Source organism: Crocodylus porosus, unplaced genomic scaffold (genome assembly GCF_001723895.1).
Source record: "Crocodylus porosus isolate Cpor-Errol unplaced genomic scaffold, CroPor_comp1, whole genome shotgun sequence".
In the NCBI taxonomy this organism is placed as follows: domain Eukaryota; kingdom Metazoa; phylum Chordata; order Crocodylia; family Crocodylidae; genus Crocodylus; species Crocodylus porosus.
Genome location: NW_017728934.1, coordinates 6,148,569 through 6,169,754, shown reverse-complemented (window position 1 = coordinate 6,169,754; position 21,186 = coordinate 6,148,569). Strand labels below are relative to the sequence as shown.

General features: G+C 46.2%; 1 protein-coding gene across 6 annotated transcripts in view; it reads left to right on the top strand.

The window, feature by feature from the left end:
* STX1A (syntaxin 1A) overlaps positions 1–21,186 on the top strand; it is a 291,032-nt gene that overhangs the window by 203,061 nt on the left and 66,785 nt on the right. For all 6 annotated transcript variants that reach the window (XR_002103078.1, XR_002103079.1, XM_019546399.1 and 3 more), the window contains one exon: positions 11,817–11,890. Coding sequence is in view for 4 of the 6 variants with exons in the window: in XM_019546399.1 (XP_019401944.1) it covers positions 11,817–11,890 (74 nt within the window). In the remaining 2 variants the exon portion in view is untranslated. The remainder of the gene's footprint in view (positions 1–11,816; positions 11,891–21,186) is intronic.

The following is a 21,186-nucleotide window of genomic DNA, read 5'->3' as shown; positions in this document are numbered from 1 at the left end:
CAGGCTTCTGAGGCCACTTGTTCCAGATGCCTTCTCCTACCCCATAAGCCCTCTCCTCTTCCCTGCACTGGTTCAGAGGTCCAGTACTTTCCCTTAGGTCTCCCTCTCACCTGGTATGCTTTTCCCTCTCAGACCCCCATCATCACAGATGGTACTGCACCCTGCATCTCTCTACACTGTACCACCAGTACCCTGATCCTCTTTTCTCTGGCTGTGGCCACCCTTTGACCTTCCACTTATCCAAAGCCCTGGCCCCAACTGGACTTTCGGGATCAGTCCCATGATTACTAATCCTTACTTGCCTGTGGGTCCACTCTCTGTATGGCCAGCTGTTTCCCAGCCAATGCACTAATGTAACACCTGTACTCCTCTCTGGAGTGCTTGGGTTTGAAGTTACAGGACAAGGTAAAACCTCTGTTCTGGTATTTGTCACTTTTGCCAAGATAGATTTGTCCTCACTAGGCTCTGCATCAGTAGTACAATCTTCATGTCTAGTGGCCAGCTGGGTAATCAGTTTATTCCAGACATATACTTCTCTCCTCCTGGGTCAGTCATTTAGATTGATATATGGTGCCAGTTCTGAAAATGCAGGGCCCTTCTAGGGAGGACTGGAGTGAGGGAGAGAGTAAAGGAAGGTCATCTCTTTTATCAGTGCTCTCCATTTTGCTGGCATCTTTCTACCTTGCGGCAACAAAGAAAAGGCTGTGTAGTGAGCTTGATGGACAGCTTCCATTATCAGAAGAATCAATCTTTGTAACAACCAGGAAGTGAAGACAATGAGACTGTTGACCCGAGGATGACTGCAGCATGCAGAAATACTCTGACTAGGTCTTGCTGGTGATGGATTTAAGAAACACTTGAGACAGACTGGAGCCCCAGGTGGCAGACTCATTCAGCCAGGGCTACAGAGTGTCTCCTGCTGTGATTCTGGTGACCACAGTGTCTGGAAATTGCAGTCCATAGACAGTTTTAGCACGGTGACTCTTGAACTTTTCCTTTAGCGGTTAGCTTTCCTTTTCACACTGAGTTTGGTCTACAAAAACAGACTGCTGGCCTTTTGGGGCACAAGTTTGGACATGCGCCATTTCAAGGGCCAATTGTTGCATCCTGTACAATTAGGAAAATAATGTTGTTGCCTCTTCAGGAGACATTTTCACTTTGTTCCATGATTATGCCACTCTGGAAATTTGCGCTAGTGTTGAATAGGCCTGCCATGTAAGAATGCTTTTCTCTAGCACTGCGACTGTCATGGCCACCCCACAGCATTTTTCAAATATGGATGGTTGAAAGTATTTTGCTCGTCAGGCCAGGCCTCTCTTGGTCTGCTGTCTGGTACCATGTAAACCAGTGCAGCCTGTTCCATGGTCAGGTTGTCAGCAATTAAACCCGCACCCACACCTGGGCTATCCTGGATGAGGAGGGTGTGTGGACACCCAGCAGAACTAAAAACAACACCTGCCAAAAGGCAGATGAGCTCTCTGCGAGCCAACACCCATCCATACCAAAAGAGAAGATGGGCACTGCCAGGTCACTGCCCAAAAAGTGACCAGTGACACAGCCACTCAACTAACCTAGGAAGGTTGTAACAGCATCTAAGGTGCCCCAACAGTCGCAGCAGCCTCAGGACTGACTGGACTTGAAGGTCTTTAGGGACTTGACCCTGTATGTACTCCATTGTGCATATACTGTGTGTGCCTGCACTTTGTGTGCCTCAGATTAAAGAGTTCCCAGCCAGCAGTGGCCATCCAGTGCTGGCTGGGAATCTGAGCTGGGGAATGTCGGGGGGAGGGTCTCCCAGTGTGCTCCCCGGTGGACCCAGAAGTGGACCGGAAGTACTTCTCGGTTTGCTGCCGAGCATGTGAAGGGTCCCCCCACACTCCTGTGGGACACTCCGTGTACTCCAGCACCGCAGTGTTCACAAGCCGCATGTAGAGGCATGTAGAAAAGCTTTTAAATCTGTGTCTATGTCTGAATCTACTACTGATTCTCCAAATCAGCATCAAATCCTCAGATTCAGATTTGGCCGAATTGAAGCAGGGACAGTGATCCGAATCCACGAATCAAATCAGTGTTCCTGATTCAGGGAGAATCTGAATTGAATAGGGCCCCCTTCACACACCCCTAAGAAAGAGTATCCCTTAGAGCTTTCACTTCCACTTCTTATTCATCATTAGTGCAAAGAGAGAATGTATTTAAATAAGGGTGACACTTACTTTGTTTTGGGGAAACTTACTGTAGGTCACTTCTTTTGGCTGAGGGAAAATCAGTTCAGGAGTATTTTGACAAATCATCTATATTTGGCTCAGCCTTCATCTGGCCCCACAGGCTTCATGTATAGCGGGATTTGAAGTCAGTAGTGTTGGACTCGAGAGTTCCTTTCTTCAAGCTATTTACTCAAGAATTCAGTTCTTAGAGAAAAGATGGGGCAGAAGAGGGTAAACTGAATTGTGTAGGAAGGAAATGAGAAACAAATTGTCTTCAAAATACTCCTCATAAAAACTTCTGCTTATCCTGGCTGTTTTAAGTCTGAGGAAACACTGCATCCCCATATGAATATCACTGGGGTTCCTAAAAAGCACTTTACTGCTAAAATCTAGAGCTTCTCCAGTGTTTCTTAGTATTTGAACTATTGGCATGGATTTCCCTTGATTCCCATGTGAGCGATACCTAGCAATCAGCTGCCTTCAGTATTGAGCAGAACTTTGTATGGTGATGTGGCACTGTGGACATCAATTTTATCAGTTCCAGGTAAAAAAGGACTGCCACTATGCTTGTCTGGTACCCACCCATAAGCTACACTGGAGATATGCATGTAGTACCAAAAGGTGAGCTGGGATCTTCATGGTACTATACTGCTCTCCAGTACCAACCACAGGCCAAGGTAAACTTTTTAGTGATTCTTTTTTCAACAGTGCCTCCTTTGGGCTCTGAGAAGTTACATTCCTCAATTGCCAGCAAAGACACGCAGGATCCTGCTGCTATTGTCCTGACTTCACTTTCTTATATCCTACCTGGAGGAGCACGGTATTCTGTTCTTTAACCCCAACAGATTCCCTGAAGGTCTTAGCTGCTGCCCATTTCTTTCTTTGGTCTCCATCATAATAAACATCCTCTGACAGAAAGGCTGAATGACTGCACTTCTGTGGAGAATAAATTAGTCATTACTGAGCTTGACATTCTGGAGTTTGATTTATCAGGCAATCGTGGCAAAATGTGAATTTAATTAAATGGCTTCCAGAAAAAAAGAGAACAACCTATGGACACTGTCAGAGAAGGCAAATGGCTGATGAGATCTATTTGCAGATGACCTTAGATGGCCTTTTCTCTGGTTATAACACAGTGACATTCCCAAGTGAGAATGTGTCATTTGAGGGCAATGTCATCAATTAGAAGACCGATATCAGAGTCCTAAACTCATTAGGTTTCCATACCTTCCTGCCTTCCAGGCTGCTGTCCCCAGAAGACTCAGGTTGGCCTATACTAAAAATAAAATAAGTCTTAATATAGATAAAATATTAGCATAACATAGAAATTGATAAAAAAAAAAAATTCTCCAGACATCATCCCAAAACTTAGCTCTATCTGCTAAAAGACTGCCAAAAAAAAAAAAGACGTTCTTCTGGAAAATATCCAGGATTTGGCTCTCATGGATCCCAAGGGGAAAGGTGTTTCAGAGGTGAAGAGTGACTGTCAAGAATGAATTCCCATGTTTTTGCCAAACAAGCTTGGTGCACAGATGTAATTTAAAGGAGATTGTTCTTGGCTGTCTTTATGATGGAACATAAAGGACAAGGTAGTCCTCCTGGGTATGTAGGGCTCAGGCCATTTAGGGCCTTACAGGACCGGCTCCATGGATGCAGGGAGAGCAGTGGACATGATACACCTTCACTTTAGCAATGCTTTTGATATAGTCTCTCCCAACATTCATGGAAGCAAGCTAAGGAAGTATGGGTTGGATGAATGGACTGTAAGGTGGATAGAAAACTGGCTGGATCATTGGGCTTAAAGGGTAGTAATCAATGGCTTGATGTGTAGTTGGCAGCTGGTACTGAGTGGACTGTCCCAGGATTCGGTCCTGGGGCTGGTTTTGTTCAATATCTTCATCAACGATCTGTAAGATGAGATAGAGTATACCCTCAGCATGTTTGCAGATTACTCCAGGTTGGGTGGAGTAGCATATACACTGGAGGGTAGGGCCGGAATTCAGAGAGACCTAGACAAATTGGAGGAGTGGACCAAAAGAAATTCTCACGAGGTTCAATAGGAAGTGCAAAGTCTGCACTTAGGACAGAACAACCCCATGCAAGTGCAAGACTGGAGACTGACTGGCTAAGCAGCAGCTCAACAGAGAAGGACCTAGGTGTTACAGTGGGCAATAAGCTGAATATGAGCCAGCAGTGTGCCCCTGTGAAGAATGTAATGGCATACAGGAGCTGCATTAGCAGGAACATTGCCAGCAGATTGACGGAAATTCCCCTCTATTCATAGATTGTAAGGCTGGAAGGGACCTCAGAAGATCATCAGGTCCAGCCCCACTGCACCAGGCAGGAAAGACAACTGGGGTCAGGTGAGCCTAGCAAGGTGACCGTTCAGTCTCTTGAAGATTTCCAGGGTAGGCAATTGCACCATGTCTGGAGGGAACTTATTCCACAGTCTGGACACCCTGACTGTGAAGAAGTTTTTCCTAGTGTTGAACCTGAAACAGTCTTCCAGGAGTTTGTGGCCATTACTCCTGGTGAACAGTTGTTCACTGAGCCCTGATGTAGTGGCGAGCTGCTACCAAGTCCCTTCTCAGCCTTCTCTTTTTCAGGTTGAAGAGGCCCAGGTCCCTCAGCCTTTCCTTGCATGGCTTGCCATGGAAGTCTGTCATCATACAGGTGGCCCTTCTTTACCACATCCTTGTTAAAGTGTGGTGCCCAGAAGTATGGTGTCCAGGTGAAGCTAACACCCTGGAGTGGAGGAACTAGATCCAGGCTGAACTAGACAAGTTGGGGAAGTGAGCAGAGAGTAACAGGATGGAATTTAATAAGGACAAGTGCAATGTGCTGCATCTAAGGAGAAAGAACTGCCATCATACCTTTAGGTTGGGGGGCGACCTTCTCAGCACCACTGAGGCAGAAAGAGATCTTGGAGTCACTGTTGACTCCAGGATCAACATGAGTCATCAGTGTGATGAAGTAGTTGGCAGAGCCTTTCACACCTTGTCATGCATCCCTAGGTGTTTCACAAACAGGTCTAGTGATTCTCCTTCTCTGTGCAACACTGGTCAGGCTGCAGCTGGAATACTGTGTCCAGTTCTGGATGCTGCAATTCAAGTGGGATGCAGATAGCCTAGAGAGGGTCCAAAGAAGAGCCACTCGTCTGATTAGAGGCCTGCAGGGAAGGCCCTACGAGGAAAGGCTAAGGGACCTTAACCTCTTCAGCCTCTCCAAGAGAAGGCTGAGAGGGGACCTTGTGATGGCGTATGAATTTATAAGGGGAGAGCAACATGAAGTAGAAGACAATCTGTTTACCAGGGCACCCCCTGGAACAACAAGGAACAATGGCCATAAGCTACTGGAGAGAAGGTTTAGACTGGACATTAGAAAAAAGTTCTTCACAGTCAGGGTTGCCAGAATCTGGAATGGGCTTCCAAGGGAGGTGGTGCTCACCCCATCCTTGGGAGCCTTCAAGAGGAGACTGGACAGGCACCTGGCTGGGTTCACATGACTCCAGGTTTGGTGACCTTTTTTGTGCCAGTCAGGGGAAGGGGGTCAGACAAGATGGCCCGCTGAGGTCCCTTCCAACCCTTGAATCTATGAATCAGAGCCAGACACAATACTCCAGTTGTGGTCTCACCATTGCTGAGTAGAGCAGAAGAATCACTTCCTTGGTTTTGCTGGAAATCCATCCATTGATGCTTGCCAGAATATTATTTGCCCTGCTGGCTACAGCATCAGACTGCTGGCTCATATTCATACTGTGCTCTATTATTACCCCCACGTCCCTTTCATTCATGGTGCTGGTCAGTTTGGTTCTGCCAAGCCTGTAGGTGTGTAGGGGATTGTTCATCCCCAGGTAGAACACTACATTTCTCAATGTTGAACTTCATCTGGTTCCAATTCACCTAACTTGCCAGCCTGTCTAGGTCCACCTGTATCTGTAGCCTATCTTCAAGCGTGACCATGCTTCCCCATAACTTGGTGTCATCCGCGAACTTGGACAATGAACTCTTCACCCCCACATCCAAATCATTGATAAAAATGTTGAAAAGCACTGGACCAAGCGGGGACCCCCAAGGGACACCACTAGCCACTTTCTGCCAGGACGACACAGATCCATTCTTTAGAATTCTCTGGGTCCTACCCTGAAGTCAGCTTCCTACCCACCTAACCGTCTTGCAGTTAAGCCCACAATCCTTCAATTTTCTCAAGAAAACGTCATGGGATACCAGATCAAAGGCTTTTTGGAAGTCAAGGTATACAATGTTAGCCTCCTCTCTCTTATCCAGGTGGTGAGTTACCTGATCATAAAAGGAGATGAGGCTGGTAAGACGAGACCTGGCCATGACAAAGCCATGCTGGCTCTCATTCAGAATCCGACCTTATGCAAGCCTATTCAGCACTGGTGAGGCCGCATCTGGAGTACTGTGTCCAGTTTTGGGCTCCCCACTACAAAAAGGATATAGACAAATTGGAGAGAATCCAGTGGAGGCTGGAGCTAAAACAGTCTTAGTGTTGACAGATAACAGAACAAGGAGCAGTGGTTTCAAGTTGCAGCAAGGGATTAGATATCAGAAAAAACTTTCTGTCTAGGAGGGAAATAAAACACTGGAACAGGTTACCCAGAGAGGTTGTGGGAACTCCATCTTTGGAGGATTTTAATACCCGGTTTGACAAAGCTGTGGCTAGAATGATCTAGTTGGGATGGCCTTGCTTTGAGCAGGGAGTTGGACTGGATGACCTCCTGAAGTCCCTTCCAACCCTAATTTTTTGTGATTCTATGATTCTAAGTCACCCTACAGAAAAGGTCCTGAGGGGATGGCAATTACTCTCTCATCGCTGTTGGGGACCTTGCCACTAGGAAAGAGTGGAACCAATTAAGAGCGCTGCTCCAAATACACACCAGGTCATGTAAATGCATTATGAACACCTAAGGATTAACTGTATCAAAAGCTACTGAAATACTGAAGCAGTTGAAACTGATCTATATATACCAGGCAAGACCATGCTTCCTCAATCCCAAATTCAGTGTCTGCAGGTAAACTGGTGGTTCCTAAGCTATACTGGATTCAACGATTTGTTATGTGCAAAGGAGGTAGCAAACGCATCACCGTGGACTGTGAATAACTCAATTTCCAGATTTACCACGGCATTCATTCCCAAAACGGTTCTGCTAGGTAACACTTTGCAGATACAACTGTAGTAGAGGTGAAGGAGTCTCTCTGCTGCAGGCACTGCCATAGTATAGTCCTTTAAAAAGCAACTATGCTGCAATTAATTGGCTTTGGTATTAATTGAGTTGCGCTTTAACTGCCTACTCTTCTGCTTCAGCCATCCCAGCTGGCCTGTATACCAGGGAGATCTGTGCCATTGCAGTGATGGGTCTGTATGCCTGTGTGCTGCCATATCTACAGCCAAGGTCAGCGTACTTATTACACAGTTTGACCAGGCCATCAACAGAGTAGCTGTCACAGTCAGTGGGAATATCCCCCAGGGACTTCTGGAATTCCACAGGTTCAATGAGTCTGCAATCAAGAGAAAATAAAGTACATCTCAAGCAGCTGCTCTGTCTGCCCATCATCAGGGCTCATAGGAGGGAGTTAAGTTTCACTAGTTATGCATAGAAACACTCATTCTCTGGAATTAACGTATAACCAATCACATCAGTATATCAAGCTTCAAAACCCACTTGCCAAAATTCTCAGAAGATGCTTCTACAGGGGTCATAAATGGGGAGCTCCATGGCTTGATAATGGTAGGATCATCCATCTCTTGACCAGTTAGCAATATGCATGAAAATATATGCCCGAGTTTTAGCTCTAGGAATGCTTGGAGCCAAGGTTCTCTGGGAAATGCTTTTCCAATTCAATGGGCAGGACAATTAATATGTGCATTTCTGCCTATTTCATTACTGCAGAGAATCTTGAAGTGAAATCAAGCGTAATATAGTAACAATTATTTAACTGACTCCATTGTATCCAAAATGGTTCTGATTCCCATAACTATGGTCAGCCGTCAGTGCACCACTCCACTTGTTCCTCAGTCACATCTCCTGCCTCAAGACAAAAATACAGTTCAACATTCCAGTCATCCTCTATTGCACTCAGCAGCATGGTGTTTGAATGGACTTTGGAAGGTCCTGTTCAGTCCACGCTATCTGGTAACACAAAAGAATCTACAAAGAAAGTATCCATATCCAAATAGAGAAGAACTTGGACATGGTGAGACTGAGATTTGTTATACGTCTTCTACAGTCACCATGACCAGACATACCAGGTATCTCTTATCATTGAAATGTATGTTTCTCTTTGAATTGTCTGAGTGTTCTTGGAATCTGTTGAAAGGCGAAGGACACTAGTAAATAATGAATAACCTTTTGCCGCCTTACAGTGGGACTACAAGTGGGACTTGGGAGGTTTCCCCCAGCAGCATTGAAACCAGCCCTGTTGTGGGATTTCAACCTGGTACTCTCAGTCTTCAGCAAAAACTCTGTTTGAGCTATACTACTTTACCTCTCCATAAAGGTAGCCTTGGCCATAGCCTTAGTATCAGCTAGGAGGCTGGAGGAACTGGGTGGTCTTATATCAGATCTGTCATGATAAAAAAAAAGTTTTCCCTTGAACAGCACTAGCAAATGACTTCTCAGAATAGGCTGAGTTTCCTATTAATCAAGTACTGCAGTTACCCATGTTCTTTCTCACACCTTGTACAGCTGCAAAGTGTTAAAATTATTCTAATATAATAAAGGGCTTAGTCCGTCCGTCTGTCTGTCCGTAATACTCTTGGAGCACTTTAGTTACTGAAACAACCAATCAGAGTGCTCCAAGAGCATTACAGCCACGAGGTGGTGGTGGCACAGCAGACCGCCACTGTAACGGCGGGGACAGAGTAGGGAGGCAAGTGCTCATTTGATAAGCTTTAGTTAAAGCGCCATCACCACCATTTTTAAGCACAGGAATACTGATACCCAAGATGCTGGAGTTTGCTGGAGCACGGTAATTGAGTCTGTTCCAGCAGATTCAATTAACTGAGCCTGCTCATGTATAGGCACCCTGTGAAATGAGGCAATTTCCATTTAGAGACTCCCAAAGTGGCCCTCTGTCCCTTTCCTGACAGAACTTTACCAAAATACTGACAGAAATATATGTTGGGGCATATTCTCTCTCCGTTCATACAGCTTCCTTTGTTTCCCTTAATGTCCCATCACTGATGTATAAGGCGTCTGCATGGGTCTGTAGGCATGGTTTTGTTAAACATGCACTGGTACCAGAATCTATCTGCTTTGACTGCCTCTTTTGCAAAGCAATGCTTTGATCTGTTCAGCAGCCAGGTTATGAGCAGTCTCCTCCTTGGCATTCTGTACAGAATCTCTCGGTGGAATATGAACAGGGACAAGCACTGAAAGATGACAAAAGAGCCTTTTACCCATAGTAACTGAAATTTTTGAGCTATATTGTCTCCCTCTATTCCATGGCTTGACCTCCTTCCCCTCTGCTTTGGATTCCTAAGTAAGCACCCTTAGGCATTCTGCCAAAAAAAAAAGGAAGCAGAATGCTGGCCGGTCTGGTCCCTTGCCATCCTTTACACCGTCTGTGCTGTGCCTGAAGATAGATGGGATGTACGCCTGAGCCGCACAGGTACTTCTGGCAAGAAAATCTCTGGTTTTGAGTCCAGGCAGCAACTGTGCATTCATAGTGAAAAAAACATGGGGCGAGAACCCCACTTTACACTACTAGCACATACCTCATGTCTGAATCCAGAAATGTTGAGTACTTGCAGCTCGTTCTAACTACAGTGGATCCACCCCTGAAAAACAGGCCATGGACTCAAGGGGCATTTATACACATACTCCAGGAGGTGGGGGGAACGACTGTCAGAGTGGCTCTCGGAGTGTCACATGTATCATTGTCCCCACACTGAAAAGTGGCGGTGGGGGCACTTTAACTAAAGATCTTCAAACAAGCTTTAGTTAAAGTGCCCTCATTGCCATTTTTCAGCATGGGAACGCTGATACATGTGAGGCTGGAGCACAATAATTACCACACTCCATTAATTACCACACTCCACACCGCAGTAATCACCATACCGCAGTAATTATCACCACACCGCAGTAATTACCACACTCTGCTCCAACGCACTTTAATTACAGTGCATTGGAGCAGCCTCAATGCACATGTAAAGGCACCCAAGGTGCTGAACTCTAGGCATACAAGGATTTATTATTATAGCCCTGTTTTCCAACTGAAGATTTCTTTACCCTGGCTTGTCACCTTCTGTAGGGCCAGATCCAGATAAACTTGGTCCCACTGAGCAGAACCTTGATGCCCATGTAGTGTGTTAGGAGTGACCAGAAAGGTTTGTAGAGTCAGATGTTCTTCTTTGTGAAGAAGGAGGTAGAAACCAGATGAGCAGTGTCCTACAGGACTTCTTTGGCTCCCAAAAAAAGGCAGCCCGACTTTGCTAGCACAGTAACATTTTTGAGTAGTATGCTTTTGAGCTGGTGGTGAAGAGCATATTCCCCATCTCTTTGAAGTGCAGCCATATTTCTTATCCTTTGCCTCCATGTAGCAGTCAGGGCTCTTTCAGAGCTGCCCTTTCTTTCTGTGGGTTGGTGGTACCTGATACAGCTGCTTCTCTTTCTACAGTAATTAATGTGCTTTTGGACAAGTGAGGAATTAATCTTACTTGGCTGCAGTACTAGGCATAATTAAAAAGGCAAATATCCACTTTGCTGCAAGTCGTTCACTGGAAATTCATAGCACAACCTCAAAATCTGCCCTTCATTGCTAATCAGTCTCTTCCCAATATGTGGGTTTGTAGTGGAGACTCTACAGCTGGGAGGCTGTACGTTTTAAATGTCCATGTAAGAGCTCTGAACTTTGGTAGTTGGCAGATCAGTTCTGGAGTAGAATCCACATTTGTGGAGTCCGTTCCCAGGCTTTGAATGGCTGTGCCATCATAAGGAAGATTGGACTCTGGTCTGTGCCTAGGTCTACAAGGCACTATGACAGTATATATGAATAAATAATATCCAGCAGGGTGGCGATCATGGTGCTCCTGGACTCTTGGCAGAGTCGGACTGCTTACACCTTGACTGTTCAGACACAGTCACCTGGGAGAGAACTGTTCTCAATCCAGCTTCAGAAAAGCTGGGTTTTTTTATATGAGAAAGGAACTGTGGGTAGAAATAGGAAAGAGCCATTTCAGTTGTACAGTGAGCTAAACTATTTTTTTCATGTAGCTCAGAGCTCGTGATTTACACCAGCGCAGCTTACATTTCTATTAGAAGAAACCCTGCTGTGCTGGGCACAGAACTCTTGCGCTCCATTTTACTTCCCTGTTCTTTCTCAGGCGGGAGAGAGAGATTCTTCAGATGTTTAAATAAGCAAGCCTGCTGTTTGAAAATAGAAGAAGAGACAGCTGGAGTTAGTTCTTTGCACTCAGGAAAGCTGTCTGTAGCCTAGGGTAAAATTCAGGCCAGTGTCAGGAAATAGGGAGTACAGTGGGACCCAGATGCTTCTCTTGAGTTCCAGTTTGTGCAGTGGTTTTGCAAAGCAGCTGCTTTTTTCCTTCTAAATACTAGGAAGTAAACAATATCTTTCTACCCACCACCAGGTATTGAACAGAGCATTGAACAAGAAGAAGGACTGAATAGATCATCTGCTGACCTAAGGATAAGAAAAACTCAGGTGAGTTTGTCTCCAGCTGATTCTGGGTGTCGCAAGCATGGCATTTAATTAATTAATGACCATTATTGCATCCAAGAAAGTAACAGACAGTTTGCAGACACTGCACACAGCTCAGTAAGCACTGCACAGTTGGTTTGGCAGGGACTATAGAAAGTCAGCCATGTGATAGATTTTAAAGTGTCTACAAATATGCAAGCGTGCTTTGTGCCCTGCCAGTCAGCCATCCTGAACCCAGCACTTTTCTTGTGAATGTGCATGTGCTCTAGATGTAAATTGGTGAAGGGCTGTGTATGTGTTGTTCCTATCATGGCCATGCACATTAGAGCTTCTTTGTGAGTAACTTGAAGGCACAGATTTTGATCCATCCATTTATAATACCTGGCTTAAGAAGATGTTTTATTGGATAAAAAAAAGCAAATTACAAGAGTAATATGTAAGTTTTGGAGACAGCAACATGTCCTAAAACTTGTACCTACTTCGATTCTCTGCATGTTTTTAAAGAGCCTGGAAAGGTGTTTTACATATTCATAAGTTATGACAGAACTTTATACTGATGCTTATATATGCTTATATATACCTGAATTATGTTTTGAACATATCCAGAAAGGATCATTAACTTCCAGTTTGTGTTCATTAGGCCATAATCTACAACTGGGACTTTGCAGTCTTCATGGGCCCTACAAGTCCTACTCTCAAGTACTGACTTGAGAAGTCAAAATACAGTAGTTGCTGCCCTCCAGTATAGTAGTGGATTGTAATGGGAACTAGCGTGTTTTTACTTAATCTAATTCCTGAATTCTTTGATCTGTTGTGTAAGTGTTGTCTACTTTCACTAGTTTCTTAACCTAACAGTTTCACCCAGTAACTCCATTTCTGAAAAGTTATTCTCTGAGAATGCCTTGTCTTTATTAGCTGAAAAGAAGGTATTCAATATAGGTGGCTCACCAGTATTGTCTGGTGAACCCTGCAGCTCAATTATGTATATATAAGCATTGATCTGAACCTTGAAAATAGGCTGCAGATTGCCGTAGCAGTCAGTACATAAAGCAGGCCCTGGACTGTCTAACACTTGACCTGGAAGGTGAGGAAAAGTAAACACTTTTTAATTAAATTTGCAAATATTGCCTTGAAGTGCTAAAAAAAATGGCAGACAGAGAAACTGGAAGAGCTGTACCAGGGATTGCAAAAATTAGCAGAAAGTAACACAACAAAATTCCACCCTAGTAAACTGCAAACTCATAAACTGGACAAAATATTGTGAAGCATATGGAGGAAGCTGTGAGTCAGTGATGCTGAAGGGGCTTGGGACTGAGACACAGGGAGCAGTGGGCATAGATGGATCTAACAGTTATATCTGTATTGACTAATACCAGTATAATCTTTTTAGGACACAGTTGTTATGTCTGCATGCTCCTCTGGCAATAAAAGTGAGCGAAATAATTGTTTCCTTCCAGTTAACAGCTATAGCTATTTAGCATTTAGTAATTACAGTGTGTTGGAGCAGACTTGATTAATTGAGTCTGCTGGAGTGTGCTAATTAGCATGCTTCAGCGACCTCAGCGTGTCGTGTATTCAGCATCCGCATGCTTCAAAATGGTGGCAAGAGTGCTTTACCTAAAGCTTGTCTGAGGAGTAACAAAATGAAATTGTGCAGAACATGCAAGTTAGCTGTTGAAGAGATGTGCACTTGTGGTAGTGGGATGTACTAGAATCCCCCCTCCCCAGAGAAATGACAGAATCCTAGTTGCTTGAATCACTTCACAAAAGTTTGGCAAAAGCTCTTGTTACTGCCCCAGGAAACAGCTAAGCATGTAGAACCAGAGTCAGCCTTAGGGAAAACGGTGCCCTGGGTGAACATATTTGCCTTCCCACCCACCCATCCTGCCCATTTCAGAAATAAAGTTGTAATCTCAGAAGTTTTTTTATAGTTTACTTAAATAATACAAAAGAGGAAATGACACAAAATTAAATTAAATTCAATTTTAGTTAAATTATAAAAGTCATAAAAAACATTATACGTAAGTGTCACACCACCACCACGTCAGTGAGTGACCTGGAGAGTCCCCAAAGCAAGCTCTCCTCCCCTCCCCTCAACTCCCCTGCCACATCATGGTGTTAATAGTATCCCAAGGAGGGGTTCAGTAGTGTTTGTATGGAGGGCCCCGCTAGGGGTACTCACGGTCTGCTGGGGCTCTGCCTCTTGTACACCCTGGCCACCCAGCAACTGTTGGTGTTGAGGCATTGAAGACACTTGCAGCACCTCCTGCCTTCCCCTTTTAAATTCCCCGTGGTGGCACCTGTGGCTGATGTCATCAGCTGGCCGCTACCTAGGTTGATTGACAAAGAGCTTTTAAGTCACAGCGGTGGTGCCACGCATCGCCATTGCTCCATCGTTGAACTTACCTTGAAGGTAAGTTCTCCTTTTTCCCCAGGACACTCTGCTCAGCCCATTCAGGGTTGGCCAGGGATCCAGGGGTACTCAGGCCCCTGTGGGCATGTACAGTCCCCATCATCACATAACCTCCCCCTTAAGTCACCTTGTGGCATCTTCAAGACTACTGTCTTGCCTAACTTCACTTCATGTTCCCTCTGATAGGGTTCCCTGGTCACTCTATCTTCCACAACACACCTGGAAAGGAAATCAGTCAGTAAATTGTCCTTGCCAGGTCAACGTACTACAGTGAACTTAAAGGGCTGTAAAGCCAATGCCCAGAGAGTAATGTGCACATTGTCTATATGCAACTTTGTTAGCTATTGTAATGGCACGTGATCTGTGACCACCATAAATTCGCAGTCTAATAGATAGTACCTGAAATAGTCTACAGCCCACCTTATAGCTAAACATTCTTTCTCTATTGTGGCATACCTGGTCTCTGCGGTATAAAGTTTGAGACCTGCAAATGCTACTGGTCTCTGGGTAGACTCTTGAGGTGCATCCCTAAGTGAGAATACTAATGGGATCAGTAATGTGTCCCACTTGTGGGTATCACTTTGCGTACTCATCTGAATCATCCTCTTCAGAGTGCTGTTCAGTCTTTCAGCTAACCCATTGATTTGCGGGTGGTACACAGACATTCTAAGATGGGTAATCCCCAACATGCTATACATTGCCTTCATCACCCCAGACATGAAATTAGTCCCTTGATCTGTCAAAATTTCATGAGGGATACCCACTCATGTGATCCACTTGAGCAGTTTTTCTGCCACCCGAGGAGCCATAATCAACCCAAGTGGCATGGCCTCTGGGAAGTGGGTGGGATGGTTTATAAGCACGAGGATGTACTGATATCCTGTGCTGGTTTTTGGTAATGGTCCCACAATATCATCAAGTGCTACCTGAGAAAAGGGAGTTTGTTTCTATTATAGGTATCAGCTGCAAGGAAGCCTTTGGAGGTCTTGGGTCTTTTGACTCCCCACTGATCTACTTCCTCCTGCAAGCATGGCCAAACAAAGGTCTAAGTGATCCTTGCCCTAGTTTTACTCTCTCCTAGAATGCATGTCATTGTAAGCAGCTCGGCCCAGTGGACCCCAGCTCTTGGTGCAAGATCTACTCGAGTAAGGGACTGCGAGTACCTGGTATCTAGTGTAGCCATCATCAGACGATCCCAAATGGTAACAAAAGGACATTCTCACCCTCCTGTCTGAGTCATATCACCAAAACTACAGTTCATAGGTTTCCCACAATCCTCCTCTGGTCCTGTCTCTAAATGACTGGATAGATGTAACAGACCTCCTCAAGACATTTAGGCCAAGGTGACATTCCTTGGCCATATGGCCTGTCTTGCCACAGCAATAGCACACCATCCCATGTGACGTTATCTTCTGTGTTCTTTGCTTATTTTCTTCTTCTCGGGGCCCACTTATGTTAGGGGGACTGAGACCTCTACCCAGTCCCCGCTCACACTTGGATACCGCAAAAGCCTCTGGAGTCATGAGAGCCTCTTCTTAATTATGAGGTTGATGTCTACACACCCATCTCTGCTTATCTTTATGTAGGTCCCACATGAACTGATCTAATAAAATCTGATCAATCACCCCTTTGAGGTCACAGTGGTTTAAGGGAAGCCACTTATTCCGTACATCCCTTAGTAACTGCATGAGAATGCAAGGTCGTCTGTCCTCTCGTGATTTCCAGGCTCGAAAGGGCAACCTATAATTTTCTGGTGTTATTTCAAGGCAGTATAGGATTGCTGCCTTTACCATTTCATAATTACATGCGTCTTCCCTTGAGAGGGACTGATACACCGCCTGGGCCTTATCTACCACCAATGCCCTTAATTGGTGAGCCCACTGAGTGCAGTGTGACCCCATCTGCAAGGCAGTCTGCTTGAATGACTCTATGTATGCCTCAGAGTCATCATCTTTAGTCATTTGCAGCATTTTAAACAGTGATAAATTTCTTTGGATTCATTCGTGCTGATGTGTTTCCTGCTTCTGCTGCATACCCAAGACTTGTCCTATGGTCTGAAGGCCGTTGCCCAACATTTCAGTATGGGACATGGTTGCCGCTTACATATCAGATGATCCCCAGGTCAGATCACTGATCCTTTAACACGTTTCCAGCCAATGCACCACTCTCAAGTCACCGCCTAATTGGTGAGGGACCTGGAGAGTATCCAAAGTGAGTTCTCCTCCCTTCACCTCATCTGCTACGTCTTGGTGTTAATAGTATTCTAAGGAGGGGTTTAGTGGTGTCAGTATGGAGGTTCCCGCTAGGGGTCCTCACAGTCTGGATGTGGCTGACATTGGGGCTCACCTCCCCTACACCCCGGCACCCAGCAACTGTCGGTGTTGAGGCACTGAAGACACTTGTGGCACCTCTGGCCTTGTCTGGCCCTCCAGTGGTTGCCAGCTGTTGTCCCAGTGTCTACCTCTCAGTGAGTTGCTGCACCCATCTATGTGGTCTCTTTGGCCCTGGCTGGCTATTCACCTGCTTGCAGCTCTCTGAGAGCTAAGCTCAGGACTAGCCCTGACTCGGGCCCAGGTATTCTGGCCTCGTGGCCTTACCGAATTCAGTCAAAAGAAATAATACGAAGAAGAGGAAAAAAAGCCTCCACACTGGAGAGACTATATATTCCGGGCTCAATAAGCCCCTGTGGATGAATGCACCTTACTCCCTCCTTCGAGGAATAGCCCCTGAACAGGGCTGTAGCCACTGTCTTTTCTCAGCCCTGGTAGGGCTTTCCTGCCCCAGGTTACCTGGGTGTCTGCAGCTCGAGTGCCTCCCTAGCCCAGTTCCCTGAGGCTTCTCCTGCCCTGGCTTTGGCTGGCCAGGAGACGGTTCCTCCCTCCTCCCTGCTGGCACTCTGAGTGCCTTTTAAATTCCCCGGTTCCTCCCTCCTCCCTGCTGGCACTCTGAGTGCCTTTTAAATTCCCCACAGTGGTGCCTGGGGCTGACATCATCAGCTGGGCGCCACCTAGGTTGATTAACAAGGAGCTTTTAAATTGCAGCAGCGGTGCCACCCATTGCCACAGCTCCAGCTTTTCCTGCCCTGAAGGTAAGTTTTCCTTTTTCCCCAGGACTCGCTGATACAGGAATGGTTAACAGGATCCTGAGTGTTATCCATGCGTTTGGGAAGTTGTCACAAAGTTCATTGTTGTAAATAAAGTGTAAAACTTCTTGAGAAGCACTATAGTTTGTTGGAAGTACACTTTGGAGATAGTGAAGTTCTTCACAGTTCTTCACTTCTTCAGCATAATTGAATTGACGCTTTTTATGACAAATGCCTTGGGGTGGTTAGATTAACACCAAGATTTGCAGCTCTTTCCTTAGCTGTTGTCAGAGTTCCTTTGAACACAACTTCCGTATAGTTTACAATATAGTCACGACCGGCATTTGTCAAGTTTGTGGCTATAGTGGTGTCAAGGTTTTTCTTGCTTTGCATGCTTTTGCTCACTACATTGACCTGAAAAAGGATATTGTACTGCACCACAATGGAGACAAGAAACTTGAATTTGATGAGTTGACACGCCAGAATGAGTGCGTCATGATAGATACCAATGTTTGCTTGCTGTAAGTGAGCCAATATAACGAGAGCATTGTGGCTGTTTGACACTGAACAGTTTAAACACTTTCAATTCTGCACTCCCAACATGTTTCTCATACTGGCTTAAGAGTAACATTGGCATGATCTGTGGGAATCTTCCAATGATTAACAGAGGCAGAGAACAGAATATAGATCCTTTGCAGAAGGCCAAAGAGGGACTTGGACTCGGCTGAAGATGTTACAGTATCTGCCATCAAGAGATGGAGCGAGTGGCATCCACATGGAACAGAAAACACTCTTGGGTTTTGATTATAGACTCTTGCCCGCATGCCCCTGTTTTTCCCCCTCATATTTGCACTGTTGTCATAACCCTGCCCCAGCAGTCTCAGATATTTATGTCGCATTCCTTCAGAGTAATAAGTATAGTATCAGTTGGTCCCTCCCCAGTAGACTCATCCACTGTTTTAAAACCAATAAAATGCTCCTGAATGGTCACTTTTCCATCAGAAGTGTCAAGGAACCATAACATTCTGGGCCAACTGCACATGCACCACTGAGAGGGTGGGTGGTGATTGGCTGCCCGCCCAGGCTGCACATGCACATGCCCACGTTTGCACTGCTGCTGGGGAAGTTTGGTGGTGGGGAACATCCCCAGGCCACCCAGGCAACAGGGCTTACCCCCTGTGTCCCTGCCTGAGGGTGAAGGGGGGGTTCACAGTGGTGCTACCCCCTAGAACAGCCAGCAGGGAGAAGGAGGCTGCAGCCAGAGAGGGAGGGAGGGGAGGAGGGAGGCAGGTGGACATGGCGTGGGAAGGGAGGCATACTGGGGTCAGGCCACAGGGGCAGGCTGAGGCCATGGCTGCGTAGTGCCATGCCATTCTGTGTGGGACAGCGCACGGGTCAAAAGCACTGCAGTATGCTGTTCAGCAAGGCAGGCAGCAGCACTGGGAGGGTCCAGAGCCCCCACAAATTCACCTTACTCCCCATAGCTACCCCTCCCAGTGTGTCACCTGCATGAGAGTCATGGGACAGGGCTCCCAGCCTGAGTGCATGCATCTGTGTTCATGGCAGGGAAAGTGTGTTTGTGCCTATGTATCCATAAGCAGAGTATGAGTAGAGTACATGCCTGTCTGTACCTGTGCATGTGTGTCTGCATGTATGCATGTGTCTGTGCATGCATGTGTGTGCGCATGTGTGTGCATGTATGTGTCTGTGTTCATGGCAGGAGGGAGAGTGTGTTTGTCTCTGTGTGTCTGTCCAGAGAGTGAGTAGAGCATACACCCGTCTGCATGTGTGCATCTGTGTGTGCCTGTCTCTGTGTGCATGTGTCTGTGTTTGCATATGTGTCTGTGCATGTTTCTGTATGAGTATCTGTGTGTGCATAGGTGTTTGTACATGTTTCTGTGTGCATGTGTCTGTGTGTGTGTTTCTGTGTATGTGTCTGTGTGCATGCTTGTGTGTTCATGGCAGGAGGGAGAGTAGTTGTCTCTGTGTCCATCTGCAGAGAGTGAGTACATTGCGTGCCCATCTGTGTGTGTACATGCATGTGTGTGTGCATCCATGTGTCTGTTCAGGGCAGGGAGAGTGTGTTTGTGTCTCCATGTGCAGAAACTGAGTGAGCAGAGTGCACACCTGTGTGCATGCATGCATGCATGCATGCATGTGTGTGTGTCTGTGTTCATGACAGGAGGGAGATTGTGTTTGTCTCTGTGTCCATGTGCCGAGAGTGAGTAGAGTGTTCTGGTCTGCGTCTGAGTCTGCATGTGCATGTGTCTGCATGTACGTTGCTTGTCTGTGTGTGTGCGTGCCTGTTTATGGCAAGGAGAGTATGTTTGTCTCTGTCCATGTGCAGAGAGTGAGTAGAGTGCGCTCTCATCTGTGTGAGTACGTGTGTGTGTGTGCGCATGTCTGTGTGCATGTATATCTGTGCATGCATGCATATGTGCATGCAGGTGTCTGTGTTCATGGCAGGAGGGACAGTGTGTTTGTGTGTCCATGTGCAGAGAGTGAGTAGAGTGCGCTCTCATCTGTGTGAGTACGTGTGTGTGTGTGCGCATGTCTGTGTGCATGTATATCTGTGCATGCATGCATATGTGCATGCAGGTGTCTGTGTTCATGGCAGAGAGAGAGAGTATTTTTGTGTGTCCATGTGCACAGAGTGAGTGAGCAGAGTGCACACCTGTCTGCACATGCCTCTGTCTGCGCATGCCTGTGTGTGTCTGTGCATGCATGAGTCTGTGAATGTACGTGTCTGTGTTCATGGTGGGGAGAGTATGTTTGTATCTGTGTTTCCATGTGCAGAGAGTGAATAGAGTGCATGCCTGTGTGTGTGTGTATGTTTGGCTATAGCGGGGTGGGGGCATAGGTAGCAGGGAGAAGAGGTGGGCATGTACACCACCAGCCCCAGCCTGGCAGGGTCCACCCAGCCTCCTCCACCAGCACCAGGAGGGGAAGGGGCCCCTCCTCCACCCCTCTGTAGCCCAGCTCCCATGGAGGCAAGGGGCCTCCAATTTTGTGTTTGCTCAGGAGCACCGGTACACATTGATCTGCCACCCACAGGGGCAGGGTGGAGCGGAGCTGGACCCAAAGCAGCAGGGACAGGGAATGGGGCTGGACCCATATTGGCATGGCGGGGGGAAAGGGGGTGCGTGACCGGGTGCATCACTCCATCCCCACCTGCCCGCCCCTGTTATTCTTGATGGGCAATTTGCTAAGTCTTTTCAGAACGGCTCACATCTGGGGTGCAGTCCAATATCATGGAGCAGTACTTGGCACACTTCAGTCTTTTAAGACTGCCTTGCAGCATTTCCTTTGCCAGTAATTCAGTTATCTCATTCTGGCTTGTTTTTTTCTGCAGTAGTGATGTCTTCATTACTTCATCCTACTTTCCTAGTAACTCCACTAAACTGAGGAAGTTCCTGTTGTTCACCATGAAGAAACTGTCACATGAGCCTTGAAAAGCCATGTTATTTTTAAAAAGATAATGTATTAGTGTCACGACCCTCTGTAGAATGTTCTCCCAGTGTTTGGTCTAATTTATCACATGCTGAAGCTCCTTGTTGATGCAATTATCCTGTTTTATTCTTTTCTCTGCTTTGACCGATGTTAGGCAGGAATTAAAATGACTAGGCAACTTCCCATGACACACAAGAATCTGAGACATGCTTCCAATCATTCAGCCCTTCAGATTTCACAGATTTCATAGACATTAGGGCTGGAAGGAACCTCAGGAGATCATCAAGTCCAGCCCCCTGCCCAAAGGGCAGGAAGTCAGCTGGGGTCATAGGATCCCAGCAAGATAAGCATCCA